Source organism: Ornithorhynchus anatinus, chromosome 6, assembly GCF_004115215.2.
Source record: "Ornithorhynchus anatinus isolate Pmale09 chromosome 6, mOrnAna1.pri.v4, whole genome shotgun sequence".
Taxonomy (NCBI): Eukaryota; Metazoa; Chordata; class Mammalia; order Monotremata; family Ornithorhynchidae; genus Ornithorhynchus; species Ornithorhynchus anatinus.
In genome coordinates this window covers 43,301,759-43,315,676 of record NC_041733.1, presented here as the reverse complement: position 1 = coordinate 43,315,676, position 13,918 = coordinate 43,301,759, and the positions used below count along the sequence as shown (strand labels likewise).

General features: G+C 53.5%; 1 protein-coding gene across 2 annotated transcripts in view; it reads left to right on the top strand.

The window, feature by feature from the left end:
• The window catches only part of UPRT (uracil phosphoribosyltransferase homolog), a 34,795-nt gene extending 21,353 nt beyond the window's left edge, over positions 1–13,442 (top strand). The window contains exons 3-8 of one of the 2 annotated variants that reach the window (XR_003760498.2): positions 1,914–1,983; positions 6,358–6,420; positions 8,049–8,210; positions 8,786–8,884; positions 11,667–11,917; positions 13,002–13,442. Coding sequence is in view for 1 of the 2 variants with exons in the window: in XM_029067514.2 (XP_028923347.1) it covers positions 1,914–1,983; positions 6,358–6,420; positions 8,049–8,210; positions 8,786–8,884; positions 13,002–13,108 (501 nt within the window). In the remaining variant the exon portion in view is untranslated. The remainder of the gene's footprint in view (positions 1–1,913; positions 1,984–6,357; positions 6,421–8,048; positions 8,211–8,785; positions 8,885–11,666; positions 11,918–13,001) is intronic. The other variant, XM_029067514.2, reaches the window with a different exon arrangement.
• The last annotated feature ends 476 nt before the right edge of the window (positions 13,443–13,918 follow it).

Sequence of the window (13,918 nt, the reverse complement as noted above, 5' to 3'; positions counted from 1 at the left end):
GGTAGTTCTTCATCGGAGAAAAATGAAGCACTGCAGCTCTGGAATAATGCAGTTGTGAAAGGAAGGGACAGGCAGCTAAGCTTTAGATCTCAGCTGTATTGACTTGAAGACTCTGGTCAGGGGACTGGGGCAGCTCATGCCTCCTGTTTTATGGATTTTTGGGCTCCTCCTCCCCTTCCTTCGTCCACCGTCACTCTCTGATGGGGCCGTTCCATGTAGCCAAAGTCAGCCGGGCTTGGGATCTCTGGCCTCGGAGACCCGGCAACTGCTTTGAGCTCTCCATATTTTCCTTAGCAGTCTTTTGGCGGGATGGGATTACGTCCGGCTAGGGCTCTGCCACGATTCCTGGATCATGTGGAAATGATAGGATGGGCCTAAAGTACCCTAAAGCCCTGGCTTCTCTGAGGAGGAAAATTCTAGCCTTTTAATCAATTGGTCGATTGCATTTATTTTTTACGGCATTTGTTAAACATTTACTGTGTGTCAAACTGTTCTAAGCGCTGGGGTAGATACAAGGTAGTTAGATTGGACCCAGTCCCTATCCCACCCGGGGCCCACAGTCTAATTAGGAGGGAGAACAGGTATTTAATCCCCATTTGACAGTTGAGAAACTGAGGTTCAGAGAAGTGAAGTGACTTGCCCAAGGTCACACAGCAAACAGTTGGCGGAGCCGGAGTTAGAACCCAGATCCTCGGATTCCCGGGCCCGGAGGCTCTCTCCACTCGGCCTGGCTGCTTCTCTGATCACTTGGGCAGTACGCTTGGGGGAGAGTCCAGTCCAATCCAACAGAGTTGGTAGACATGTTCCCTTCCCCAAAATGAGCTTACCATCTAGAGGGGGATTTGGATTCATTCATTCACTGTTGTATTTATCGAGCACTTACTGTGTGCAGAGCACTGTACTAAGCGCTGGGTTTGTGGGTATAATAAGTACATCACTCTAGAAGGCAGTGAGAAGAGCTCACACACCGTGTATCCATGAGGTTTCAGGGCCCTCTGCCTGCGCAGCAGGTTGACGACGTCTTGGACCACTTAGCATCGATCCCTCTAATAGCAGAGTGTTGTGTTGTGATAAGAGAGCCGAGCCCGGCGCCACCTCCCCCCTTCCACTCCCCCACTTCTGCTCAGCAATCAGTAATGTAATATTGATTGAAGAAAAGCACGTGTTGCCAACTCAGCCCCATCTTTCCTGCAGAGTCTACTGTGGCAGAGGGGCCCGCTCTATCCCTTCCGGAGACCGTTCTCAGATACTCTTAAGGCCGTATGTGAAGTTGACCGGAGAAAGCCCATTTTTCAAACTAATTGAATGCCAGGAGAGTTGGAATAATGAACCAAATGGGGGGCGGCTGTCTTGGACAGGCACTCGGCCGTTTTGTTTGCTTTTCCAAACTTAAAAAAATGAAAATCATCCAAGCTAGCCACGGTTCTTATAACGGGGGTTCCTATAATTGCCTTTCTACCATCCCCGAAGGAGAAAGTTACCAAATTGAACAGTCCTACCCGGGAGGACTGTCCACCCAAGGACCACATTACCAGCGGGCCTCTTGGTGTTCTTCTCCTGTGATGAGATCTGGCAGCCGACTCTGGCCAGGCAGTAATAAATTGAGGGACCTGTTCCTATCTAGTGAGTCAGTTCCGGGGCGGCGTTTTATAACTACGATGCGATAAAAGGTTGTGGTCATAGAAGTCAGGGAATTGAGTGGCCCTGAATCCAGCAGGTGACATGCGTCCCCATCTGCAGCCATCCTCCCCGCCCCGGCCAAAAAAAAAAAAGCGGAATGCCATCATTAACCTCGTGCTTTGAACACGGGGCTTAACGGGATCGCGCTAGCTTGCGTGCCGGAAGTTGCTTCGTGCGAAACGATCGTGCCTTTTGAGAGTTCTCCGCTAATGTTTCCTTTGTTGGTCCTGCAGATCAGACTTGTGGTGGAGGAAGGGTTGAATCAGCTGCCTTATACAGAATGCACAGTGACCACTCCAACAGGTAACTGAAAAAATCCTGCCCACTCTCTGGAGAAACAGTGAACGCCCAAGTAGGGGAGGACCGGAGAGAACAAGCAGTCTAGTGAATTTGGTTTGCACACCGATCTCTTGAGCATCCAAAGTGTGGAAAATGACTAGCGGGGAACAAGGCTTAGAGTTGGCTTGGCCGTGACTTTCACTTTAGTCTACAGAAAGCCAATTAAAGGTCACACAATGTCCCTAAATGTGCAAGCGTTGCGTTTAATAATAATAATAATAATGATGATGATAATGTTGGTATTTGTTAAGCACTTACTATGCGCAGGGCACTGTTCTAAGCGCTGGGCGGGGGGGATACAGGGTCATCAGGTTGTCTCCACGTGAGGCGCAGTCTTCATCCCCATTTTACAGATGAGGTGACTGAGGCACAGAGAAGTTAAGTGACTTGCCTACAGTCACACAGCTGACAGATGGCAGAGCTGGGATTCGAACCCTTGACCTCTGGCTTCCAAGCCCGTGCTCTTTCCACTGGGCCACACTGCTTCCCTAGTGTGGCCAACCTGGACCGTAATTAGGAGTCGCAGGCGGTCGGGTGATAACTGCGGCAGATAGAAGACAGAGGTTTGTTGGTCATTGAGACGAGTGAGCGGGAGTGAGGGGAGAGAGGGAGAATGAGAGCCCGACCCTCAGGAGAGAATGGCAGACGTTCAGGGGAAGGTGCTTTGTAAGAAAACTGGCCTTCTAATAAAAAAAAAAAAGCCCAGAGTTCTCCAGTTTATTGGATCTTTCATTCTGAGTCGAGGGAGAGCTGAAAAGTCTTAGCCCCAGGGCTTCTCCTACAATAAAAATAATCATCATCACCGTGGTGCTTGTTAAGCGCTTTCTAAAGGCCAGGCACTGTACAGGGCTCTGGGGAAGATACAGGATAATCAGGTCAGACACCGCCCCCGTCCCACATCGTTTAGAGAGGAGGGAGGAGGGGCATCGAATTCCCGTTTTACGGGCGAGGGGACTGAGGCGCAGAGAAGGGCGGTGACTTGCCCAAGGTGAGTGGCGGAGTGGGATTAGAACCCAGGTCCTCTGACTCCCAGGCCCACGGTCTTTCCACCGGGCCGTGCTTGGGTCACCTTAAAACCCACACCGCCGACCCCCTGTGACGCAGTGCCGCGAATGAAAGCCGAATCAGTTCCTGGGTACCGCATCACCGTTGATGCCAGGGTCCAGACTGGGGGATCCAGTCTGAATAGATTAGATAGGAGTGCCGGCTTTTCATTTGGATTTCCAGGAAGGAATCTGGCATTGCGGGGTTAGGGGCTTGAAGGGATGAAGAGGAAAGGAGGTGGGGATAAAGGGGAAGATTAGGAAATAGGGATAGAAGAGGAAAGAAAGGGTTTAAGGGAGGGGGATATTAAGAGGACCCTGTGGCTCAGAGGCAGTTCCCAGTACAGCGTTCTGGCCCCCGTAGGCTCTCAGTGAATTTACTTATTCTCCTTGCTGTACTCTTGCCGTCACTCTCCTCCTCATTCATTCATTCGTATTTATTGAGCCCTTACTGTGTGCACGGCATTCTACTAAGTGCTTAGGAGAGTACAATTCTACAATAAACAGACTCGTTCCCGGTCCACGAGGAGTCTGGCGTTGGGGAGGAGGCAGACCTCAATCTAAGTAAATTACAGACACGTACGTAAGTGCCTCTCTTCCTCCTCCTCGGACACTATCGCCGCCTGGGCCATCCTTCCTGATCGAATACGGATGGGGCTCGGCACTCCGAGTTGGAGCTTTGAGATTTATGCTCTGCCTGGCTGCTGGGAGGCCAGGGATCATCCAGGGGCTCCAGGGCCTGGGGAGCGGCCCTGGAGGGAGGTTGTTCAGCCCGATGGCGCTTGGCGTGGGGCAGGACCCCTGGTCCGAGGGGGACGGCTCCCAAAATTCAGCTCCCGCCCAGAGACCTTCCGCCAGGCCAGGTGAGTGGCCGGCAGGTCCAGGATGGGCCCCAACCCAGTCCTCAGCAGCCACCCTCAGAGATATAGGGGCCAGGAACTATGGGGGGCTACTGGTCCAGCCGTACAACCCGGTCAGGACTAAGCAGGCCGGGTCCCGTCGGCCGGGGCCAGATGTTTAGCACTGTCTTGGTGTCACCCCTCTGTCCCTTTCCACCGCCAAGGAGTGTGGAGGCTGGCTGTGGCTTCTTCTTCCCAATGGGGTCTCTTGGCATCCCTTACCCCCCCGCCCCCCCCCCCCAACCCCCACCCCCGGTTGGGGCATCTGTGAGCTTGGAAGGTGATTTCAGTGAAAGTTTAATTATGATGGCCCCCTTTCCAACCGGAAAGATCCATAACCAGCACTTGAGGAATCCCCAACCAAGGACAGTCTTGGTCATGGATTTCTTTTAGGGGGGGAAAAAAAAAAGGTACAGCTTTCAAATTATCCTCCTGGGTGTGCAGGTCACCTGGGACTCTGGCATAAACAAGGCTTATGTGATTAGCAAACTGTTTTAGCTCGTACTCAACTCAGTGAGCTTCTTTTCCCTGCTGCTGTCTGTTCTGTGTCGTCTTAATCCTAGCAGAGTTTTGCTCTTCTCCTAATGTGATTAGTACACAGTACTCTCCCTTGATGTTTCAGGGGAGATTAGGAGATAATCTGATCAACGGAGAGTCTTCGGAGTGCAAACGCAGCCGGGTTTCCTCGGCCCGGCCGTCGCTCCGTGTGACGGTGCGGCCTTCTCAGTCCTAGCAGGGTTTGCTTTTCGGCCGATGTAATCGGCGGACAGCGTTCTCCTGCTCGTTGCAAACTTTTCTGGGGTTCTTCAGCATTTTTGACCGGTGGTTATTTTTTAAAGATTATCATCATTATGGTATTTAGGGCTGATTATGTGTCAAGCACCGCTTCGAGCTCTGGGGTAAATACAGGTTAATTCATTCAGTCGTATTTATTGAGTGCTTACTGTGTGCAGAGCACTGTAGTAAGCGCTTGGGAGAGTACAATAGAACAGACATTCCCTGCCCACAGTGAGCTTACAGACGAGCTTATGGTCTAATCAGGTAGGACAGTCTGTGACTCACAGTCTAAGTTGGGAGGGAGAACAGACATTGAATCCCCATTTTGCAGATGAGGAAACTGAGGCCCAGAGTAGTTGGGCGACTTGCCCGAGGTCTCCTGGCAGACGGGTCCCCTGACTCCCAGGCCAGTGCTCTTTCTTCTAGGCTGGGATCCCCCTCCCATTCCACGAGAATGCTAGATACTGTATACTCCCTTCCTGCCTTCCCCGGCGTCGGCTATGTAAAGTGGTCTGCCTTGGGATGAGAAGGGGTGGGTTGTCGAGCTAGCGCTAGATAAGCCGGGTATCGGGGCGGAAGGTGACACCGCCCAAAAACGTTACCTTACAAAAGGTGATGCTGCCCAAACTCCCCACCTCCACGACTCAGGCAAGTCACTTGCAACACTTCCAAGTTCGGGCCTCGTGGGTTTAAGGGACCGGCCCTTTAGGGCTACCGTAGCAAGAGTCTCTAAGTTCTGGAAATCTAGCCAGCAGATGTCCTCCCCGCCTGCCGTCCCCCTCTCCCCCCCCTAAAAAATGGTGGCTTCAGGGAAGCAGGGTAGGGGGCTTCCCCCAGGAAATCGCACTGTCACCCTCCCTTCCCGTCACTCTTGCTGCTTGGGGGCAGGGAAAAGAGGGACCTTCTTTGGATCTGTCTGACAGGTGGAGGAGGCCCCGCAGGCATCAGGGGAGATCAGTTCCATGTCTGAATTCACTTGGGGGAAAGTGAACTTGTATTACGGTCACCTACGGATGTCCCATTCCTCCAAAGTTATAGAGGTAACTTGGTGTATCACCACCGATTACTCTGGAGAATCAAAAGTCCTTAGTTCCACTGCCTCACGGGTCACCTTTATCTTCTCTTCCTTCCCTTCCGGAAGTTTCTCTATACCAGCAGCGTGGTAGTGAGGAAGGAGCATGACCTCGTGGGAAGAGCACGGGCCTGAGAGTCAGAGGATCTGAGTTCTAATCCCACCCGGCCACTTGTCTGCTAGGTGACCTCAGGCAAGTCACTTTGTGCCTCAGTTACTTAAACTGTAAAAATGGAGATTAAAAATGTGAGCCCCGTGTAGGACATAGACTACATCCAATCTGATTATCTTATGTCTATCCCAGCGCTTAAAGTGCCCGGCACGTAGTAAGGGCTTGACAGTACAGTGCTCTGCACATAGTAAGTGCTCGGTAAATACAATAAATACAAAATGCCATTAAAAAAATGACAATGTTCAGAGCATTTTTTTTCATCTTTCCTTTTTTTAACGTTTTCCATTGACTGCTTGGTCTGTTAGCTCCCTTTTAATTTACAGTCACCCCGGTAATGAAGGATAACGTCTCTTTTTTTCCTCCCCCTCCCAACAGGGTACAAATATGAAGGTGTAAAATTTGAGAAAGGAAACTGCGGAGTCAGCATCATGAGAAGTGGTAGGTAGTGTTTGTTTCTTGCTTGTCACCCGCGTAAATGGTTCCCTGTTTCCACGGAGAGAGACGGGACCTTCATAATCACTTGCAAAATCCTTGCCCACCTGTATTCCTCGGCCGGTTCCTCTGAGTGTCCGCGAATGCGTAGCTTAATTGCAGTCGCCGATCTTCCCGAGGGAGAAGCGAAGCGTGGAGAGGGAGAGGGTGTTTGGAGAGAAATTGAGGTGATTTTTATCCTTTCATTGTTGGCGGAAGCCTGAGCCGGATGATGGCCTAGAGTCAGTAAGTATAAAGGTGGGCGAGATCGGTGACCAGGCAGGCAGAAGCGAGGAGTTGTATCTTTAACCCGATGCAGGGGTTGGAGGTAGATATTGTCTTTGGATTTTTTAAGGCCGGCCCAGTTTCTCCTGCAGCCACGTTCCCCGGTACAGCAAGGGACCTGTGATCGGAGCAGAAATCCATTCTGTGGAAATGCCTGTCGGGTTCCCCTCCAGGGAACATGTCACCTCCAAGGGGGTGGGGTGGGATGCCTCACCATCACGGCACACCTGAGAGGGACAGATGGAGTTAAACCCACAGGCTGCTGGGGTTTGTAGTCCCAGGGAGGAGGCTGTTTAACTCCCCAAATGGGAGTTTGAAGGGCTCAAAATAGTAAAAATATTTGAGGATCCAGATCCACCGTGGGTAGAGCACTGGTTCTGGGCCCAGGGAAGAATCACAAAAGGAGACGGGCATAAATACAAAGTAGAAGCCAACCTAGATCGGCAAATAGAAGCTAGAGCGGAAAGCAAGCGGTCGGAAACTACTTTTGTAATTTTAGAGAGCCAGATGCACCGAGGGGACGTTGATGCGATGGGAACGTCCCTTGGGTTGCGGGGTGGGGCTCTGGGGAAGCTGAGGGAGTTTGGGAAGCAGGGAGAGAGAGAGAGTTGGTTCATTTGTCAGTAGGAGCGGACGGGAGGGTGGGGGAGGTGAGAGGAGCGTAGCCGGAGAGTCCCACCCGAGGGAGTAGGCTCGGGACCTCCCCCACGGCAGTGAGTGACTTGAAAAATATTCAGACCGTTAGCCGCTTTGCCGTTTCTGGTCTCGAGGGCTAGTTCCCCCATTTGAAAGGTAAGATTTTTTAATGTGTCGTTCCCCCTAGGCTGTGGGCAGGAGCTCTCTTCAGTCGATGTTTCTGGAATAATCCAGAGAGTCGAGTTTGGGACTCTGCACCAGGTTGACCCTCAGATTATTAGTATAAGTAAATGAAACAATGGCGAGTGGGCATCCCTAGGAAACGGAACGGGCCATTTGAGTGCCAGGAAATTCTTTTGATCCGTGAGTGAAGCCACTTGAGGAACTTGATGCCCTAACTGAAGAACAGCTGGCGTTTAGACGGCCGGTCTTTAGGTCCCTGTGAAGATTTGATCGGTGGGTCATAAAGTCCCGGAGGCTTGTGTCTTATCTCTTGGGAGAAGCACTCAGGACAGTCCTCTGCCTCCTGTTATCTGCTCAATAACGGCCACTGTGTGTTTCTATGATGTTATAAAGAACCTAAAGGCAGTTACCCTAGACGTGAGAGCCGTCTAGGCTCTGCCCCTCCTGGGCCTTTTTTCACCTTCTCTGTTCTCCGCCATCTTCCCCTGTAGGCGAGGCGATGGAACAAGGCCTGCGGGACTGTTGCCGATCCATACGCATCGGCAAGATCCTGATCCAGAGCGACGAGGAGACGCAGAGAGCCAAAGTGTACTATGCCAAGTTCCCCCCCGACATCTACCGAAGAAAAGTCCTCCTGATGTACCCAATTCTAAGTAAGAGTCTGTCTTAATCTCCCCTCCCTCCCCCCACCCCGTAACCTTTGCCCTGGGTCACAACTCCATCTGACACCTGGGGACCTGAATAACTAAAGGCTCCTGTGTGTTCCTGTTGCCCCGGGCGTTTGACTTTACGAAGCAAGACCAGAATACGCTTAAGTCAAACCGCATTACCTTCAAAAGTCTCCCGTCTTGAAATGAACACGCCGAGGCCGAATGGGGCAAAATGTAAAGAACGCAGGACATTCAGGCGAGGCCCTCTCACCCTTCCCAGAGTAATCATCCGACAGATCTATCTCCCGGCTAAACCGTCCTTCGCCTTCATTCCTGATCAGAGGGAACTGTGGTCCCAGATACCCGCAAGAGCGCGTAAGGATCGGTAGGGCAGGTGATGACCCGAGAAGCGCACACGTGCCGTCTAATGACGAGAATCGCCCGTCGATAAAGGACCGGCCTCTCCCCGGGTGGTTTAGTTTCTGGCTTACCGGATTGCTGGGCTGCGGGGGCTTCAGGGACAATCCTTAGGTGTCCATTTGGAGGCTCTAACGGGCGAGGGTTTTATCGGATTTCAGGCACTGGGAACACCGTGATCGAGGCGGTGAAGGTTCTCATAGAGCACGGCGTCCAACCCAGCGTCATCATCCTGCTCAGCCTCTTCTCCACCCCCCACGGTAAGGGCAGATGGACGGATCCCGGCGCGGTCCGGGCTGGGGAAGCACGTTGGGCTGTCTAAGGGCAATCTGCCTGCCCTTTTATCCGGAGCAAATCAGGGCTGTATTTGCTCGCTTTAACAAATCACCCCCAGAAGGGCGGGTAATGAGTTGTTATAAATAACTCATTACGTGATAGGAAGGCGGGTCACTGCGAAAGGCAGTTCGGATTCTGACTGAGGGGTTAGCGATCCGGACGGCCTGACCCCGAGTAAGCTATTATTTTAGCCTACGCTGTGGTGATCCAGTAGCCGCGCTGTACCGGTTGCTTCAGCGACTCGATTTGCGGACGGACCGAGCCACTCTCTTCTCGCCCCAGCGCGGCCTAGTGGAGCGAGCCCGGGAAGTCGGGGTAATCTGGCTTTCGGTCCCAGCTCTGCCCCTTGGCTGCCGCGGGACCTTGGGCGAATCATTCTAGTGGTCCGGGCCTCAGTCTTCTCCTTCCTACTCAGGCAATGAGCCCACGTGGGGCAGGGACTGTGATCACATCATCTTGGCTCTACTCCGGTGCTGCTTAGTACAGTGCTTGGCCCAGAGTCGGCGCTTAACGGATACCGTTTCTTATTAAGGGGGGAGGGGAGTTGGATCCGACCCCCTCCCACCCGGGGTCCTCTCGGGCTCGTGAGAAGGAGCAGACCTTTTCAGTCACCTGACTGGGGCCCACTTAAAGGCTCCCCAGCCAGAAGACGGCGGAATGGCCGGAATCTTAAAGGGTAATACGATTTCCGAACTAGTGGGCGGGCTTGGGTTTCCACAGCATTCTAGCTTCTAGGCTTCTACTGCCCAGAAGACGGGACGGCTTTTCTACGCCGTCAGGAGGAGGCTGAGGTTGCCCTGTATCCTTGGGTGACAGATGAGGGGCCACCTTGATTTTTATTTTCCCCTTTAGCTCTCAGAGAAGGGGCATAACCACCCCCCTCTTCTGAAGGATACATTTACTAACCGCCGTGTTCTAGTGGAGAGAATTTCAGGTTAAGGAATCAGAAGGGCAAACCCACCTTCTCAGCAGGTTTCTCGTTTAGGCCGAAGGGCTTCTCAGAATTAGGTTACCTGAAGCAGAGGCTAACCGGGACTGTGAATTCACAGTCCTTCCTCTTCTAAACCAGGCCTTTCCGCCGGTCGTAGGACCGGCGGTAGTCAGCGAGCCCCTCCTGGGTGCGGTGCACGGTACCGAGCGCTCGGGGAGATGCATCCGCAGCCCCGGGTACGTCACCTGCCCGCAGGGAACCGACAGTCACCTGGGGGAGGCGGAAATGAAAATATCGACGAGCAGTGGCATCAGAATAAATAACCAAAGGTAAATTCGAATTCCCGCAGGTGCTAAGGATGCTAAGGATGAAGCGGTAGGGAGGGCTTGATTTGGGGGGTTGAGAATTAATTGGAAAGGGCTTGTGGGAGGAGGGGGGGATTTTAGGAGGGCTTTAATGGTGGAGAGAAAGCTGAGGTCTGACGGATTGTGGGGTGGAGCAGGAAGAGAGTTCTAGGCCAGGGGGCCAGTGTGAGGAAGGGGATAGAGGCAGGAGAGTTCAGCGGGAGGTGGAGTTGCCTGGGACACGGGGGACGAGGTGCAAGCGAAGAGAACAGCTATTTAAGGTGAGGGAATTTGGGAAAGCCGCGACTCAATCGACGGTATTTATTCAGTGCTCGCTATGTGCGGAGCACTGTACTATTTACGCTTGGAAAAGTGCAACGCGGCGGAGTTCGTAGACACGGTCCCTTCCCCAAAGGAGCATACACGCTACGGGGGGAGGTAAATGTTAAAATAAAGTACAGACAGAGGGGAAATGGAGCGTAAGGATTATTTAGGGCCAGGATAGTGAGGGAGGGGTTGGTCAGGGAAGGCCCCTTGGAGGAGACGTGATTTTTAGGAGGGTTTCGAAGAGGGGGAGAGTGGGCCGTTGAAGTGGGAGGAAGCGCCAGGTCAGAGGGAGGATGCGGGCCGGGGGCCGGGGGCGAGATAGACGAGACGGAGGTACGGCGAGTAGGTTGGTGATAGAGGAACGAAGTGGGTCGTAATAGGAGATGGACGAGGTAAGATTGCTACCATTGGAGGTCCTTGAGGGGTGGGGAGGTGTAGACTGAACGGTTTTTCAGAAAAACAGTCCGGGGGGCAGAAACGGGAGACGAAAGATGGTGAGTGCGTGCGTCAGCGCCGCGGCAGCTTGAATGCAGGAGGAAAGGGTGGATTCTAGAGATCTTGCCGAGGTAAAACTGACAGGATTTTGTGACACTGAGTGAGAGGTGAATTGAGGATGACTGTTTCGGTGGTATTTCAGTGCTTTCTATATGCCAAGCGCTGTTCTAGGCCCTGGGGTAGCTAAGCTAATCAGGTCGGACGCGGTCTCTGTCCCACGCGAGATTCGGTCCAAGTAGGAGGAAGACGGGATATTGAATCCCCACCTTCCAGTTGCAGAAACTGGGGCACGGAAAAGTGAAGTGACCTGCCCAAGGTCGGCGCGGCCAGCGTTTGGCAGAGCTGGGATTGGAACTCGGATTCCGCGACTTACGGGGCCGTGCCCTTTCCACGAGGCCTCGCTGCTGCTTTAATGCCAAGGTTATGCCAGATTCGTGAGACATGGGGGATGGTGGTGGTGTCTACGCTGATAGGAAAGTCAGGGGAGGACAGGGTCTGAGTGGGAAGATGAGTTCCCCATCTACAGCCTCTCCTTTGGAGGACTCATCTGCTCCCCCAGTTTCGACTACGAGGGTGATATCCAGATCCGCCTCTCTTCCTTCTCTGCAGTGTGGCATTTCCTCCTGATTTGAGAAGGGGACCCCGAACTAAGCCCTGAAGGACTCGCACGGTTAGAGGTGGGAAGCGGAGGAGGAGCCCCCCAGAGAGAACGGGAGAGGACAGTGTTTCAGGAGGAAGGGTGTGGCTGAAGGCAGCTGAGGAGAATTAGGATGGGAGAGAAACTCCTGAATTTGCCAAGGAGATCACTGGTCAGCGCTCAGCACCTAGTAAGCGCCTAACGAACGCCATCGTCGTCATTGGTGAGTCTGGAGAGGAACGGGACGAGGGAGGCTGTTTTTAGGGTAGGAGATACGTGAAGGGGTTCGGAAGCAACGAGGAAGGAGCGGTTGGAAAGTGAAGGCGTGGCCTAGTGGAAAGGCCCGGGCCTGCAAGTCGGAGGACGGGGGTTCTAATCCCGGCTCTGCCGCTTGCCGGCTGTGTGACTTTGGGCAAGTCACTTAACTTCTCTCTGCCTCAGTGACCTCATCTGTAAAATGGGGATTAAAACTGCGAGCCCCACATGCGACAGCCTGATCACCTTGTATCCCCCAGCGCTTAGAACGTAGTAAGCGCTTAACAAATACCACCATTTATTATTTTTATCTGTAAAATGGGGATTAAGACTGGGAGCCCCATGAGGGACAGGGGCTATGTGACCTGATCACCTTGTACCTGCTTAGAGAACCGTGCTTGGCACTTAGTAAGCGCTTAACAAATAACGCTGTTATTATTATTATAAAGATCACATGCTCAGGGAGGGAAGACAGGAGGAGGCAGACTTTAAGAGGAGGAGGGAGAGCTCTTGAGGTACTTGAGAAAGATGGGAGCAGGGGAGATTTTAGGGAGAACACGCTTTTACCGACCAAAGACGTGGCAGAGTTGGTCGAAGCCAACCTCGGGGAGCCGGGGATCGGGAAATGGAGAGCCACGGAGAGGTCTGTGCAGCAGCAGGCAGTGTCGATCAGAGAGGGATGAGGCAGGGGGACCAGCGAGGGGGCCGTTAGAGAAATAACTGTGAGGGAAATGACTGAGAAACGGCAAAATGTGGTTGAACTCCCTAAGGGAGGGTAGATGAGGAGCAGGGGGAGGCCTCGGGACGTCCGTTGAAGAGGTAGCGGGAAAGCCAGGTGAGTGAATAGTCTGTCTGCAGAATGAGGATTTGGGGAAGAGAGCGGTCCGTGGCGTCGGCGGCCGGCCGAGTGAAGTCATTGGGCTGGAGAGGGGGTGGTCTTACCGTCTCCGGGGGCCCGAAGCGCTCCCATCCTGGACTCGTGCGGACGCGGGACCGGAGAAGTTCCAAGCTGTCACAGAGCTAACGGAGCCTTTTCTCTTTCCTCCTTCAAGGTGCCAAATCCATCGTCCAGGAGTTCCCAGATATCACCATCTTAACCACAGAGGTTCACCCCGTGGCTCCGACGCACTTCGGACAGAAGTATTTTGGAACGGACTGAGTTACGTGAGGGAAGCCGGGGTGGAACCGGGTAACGTTGGCAACAGCGGGCTCCGTCTCTGCTCGCCTTACGGTTTCGCTCGGGGATGGAGATGGGAGACTGAGGCAGGCCAAGGCCGAAGGGGAACCTCTCAAGAGCCGTTTTCACTTTTTGGGGATCATTCCCTGACCGTCGGAACCACGTGCAATAACGAGGCGCTCCGAGGCAGCTTGAACGATACGCTTACGCCCATCGCCGGACCCTGTGCTCCGATTGACTTATTTCTCCCATCTCCACGCTGCCTCGTGACGGCGGCTGCTCGCAGCTCCGAAATAAAACCAAAACAAGAAGCGTTGCTCTGGGGCTTTTTTTCCTCCCCCCCCCCCCACTTAGCTTTTAGTACTCGAGGGCGTGTTGTGGGGACGTGGTTTCACCTCTCCCCGCCTTGGCGACTCAGAGGGCGGGCTCGGATTCGGGCACCCGCACGGGGTTTGGCTGTCGTGCGGCTCGCGTCTCCGAGCGGGGCACCGGGCCAAACCGCGCGACCCCAAGGTAGAAGGGCGCGCTCTGCCCAGGGGAGCTGCCGAAGGCCCCGCGGAATGGAAACGGAGGTCTGGCTAATAAGCGAGAAACAAAAAGCGACGGTTATGCGGGGGAGGACTCAGAGGTAAGGGGCCGGGCCTGTCCTATTTCCCTACACTCCCTTACAGCAGCGCGGCTCAGTGGGAAGAGCACGGGCTTTGGAGTCCGAGGTCATGGGTTTGAATCCCGGCTCGGCCACTTGTCAGCTGTGTGACTTTGGGCAAGTCACTTAACTTCCCGGTGCCTCAG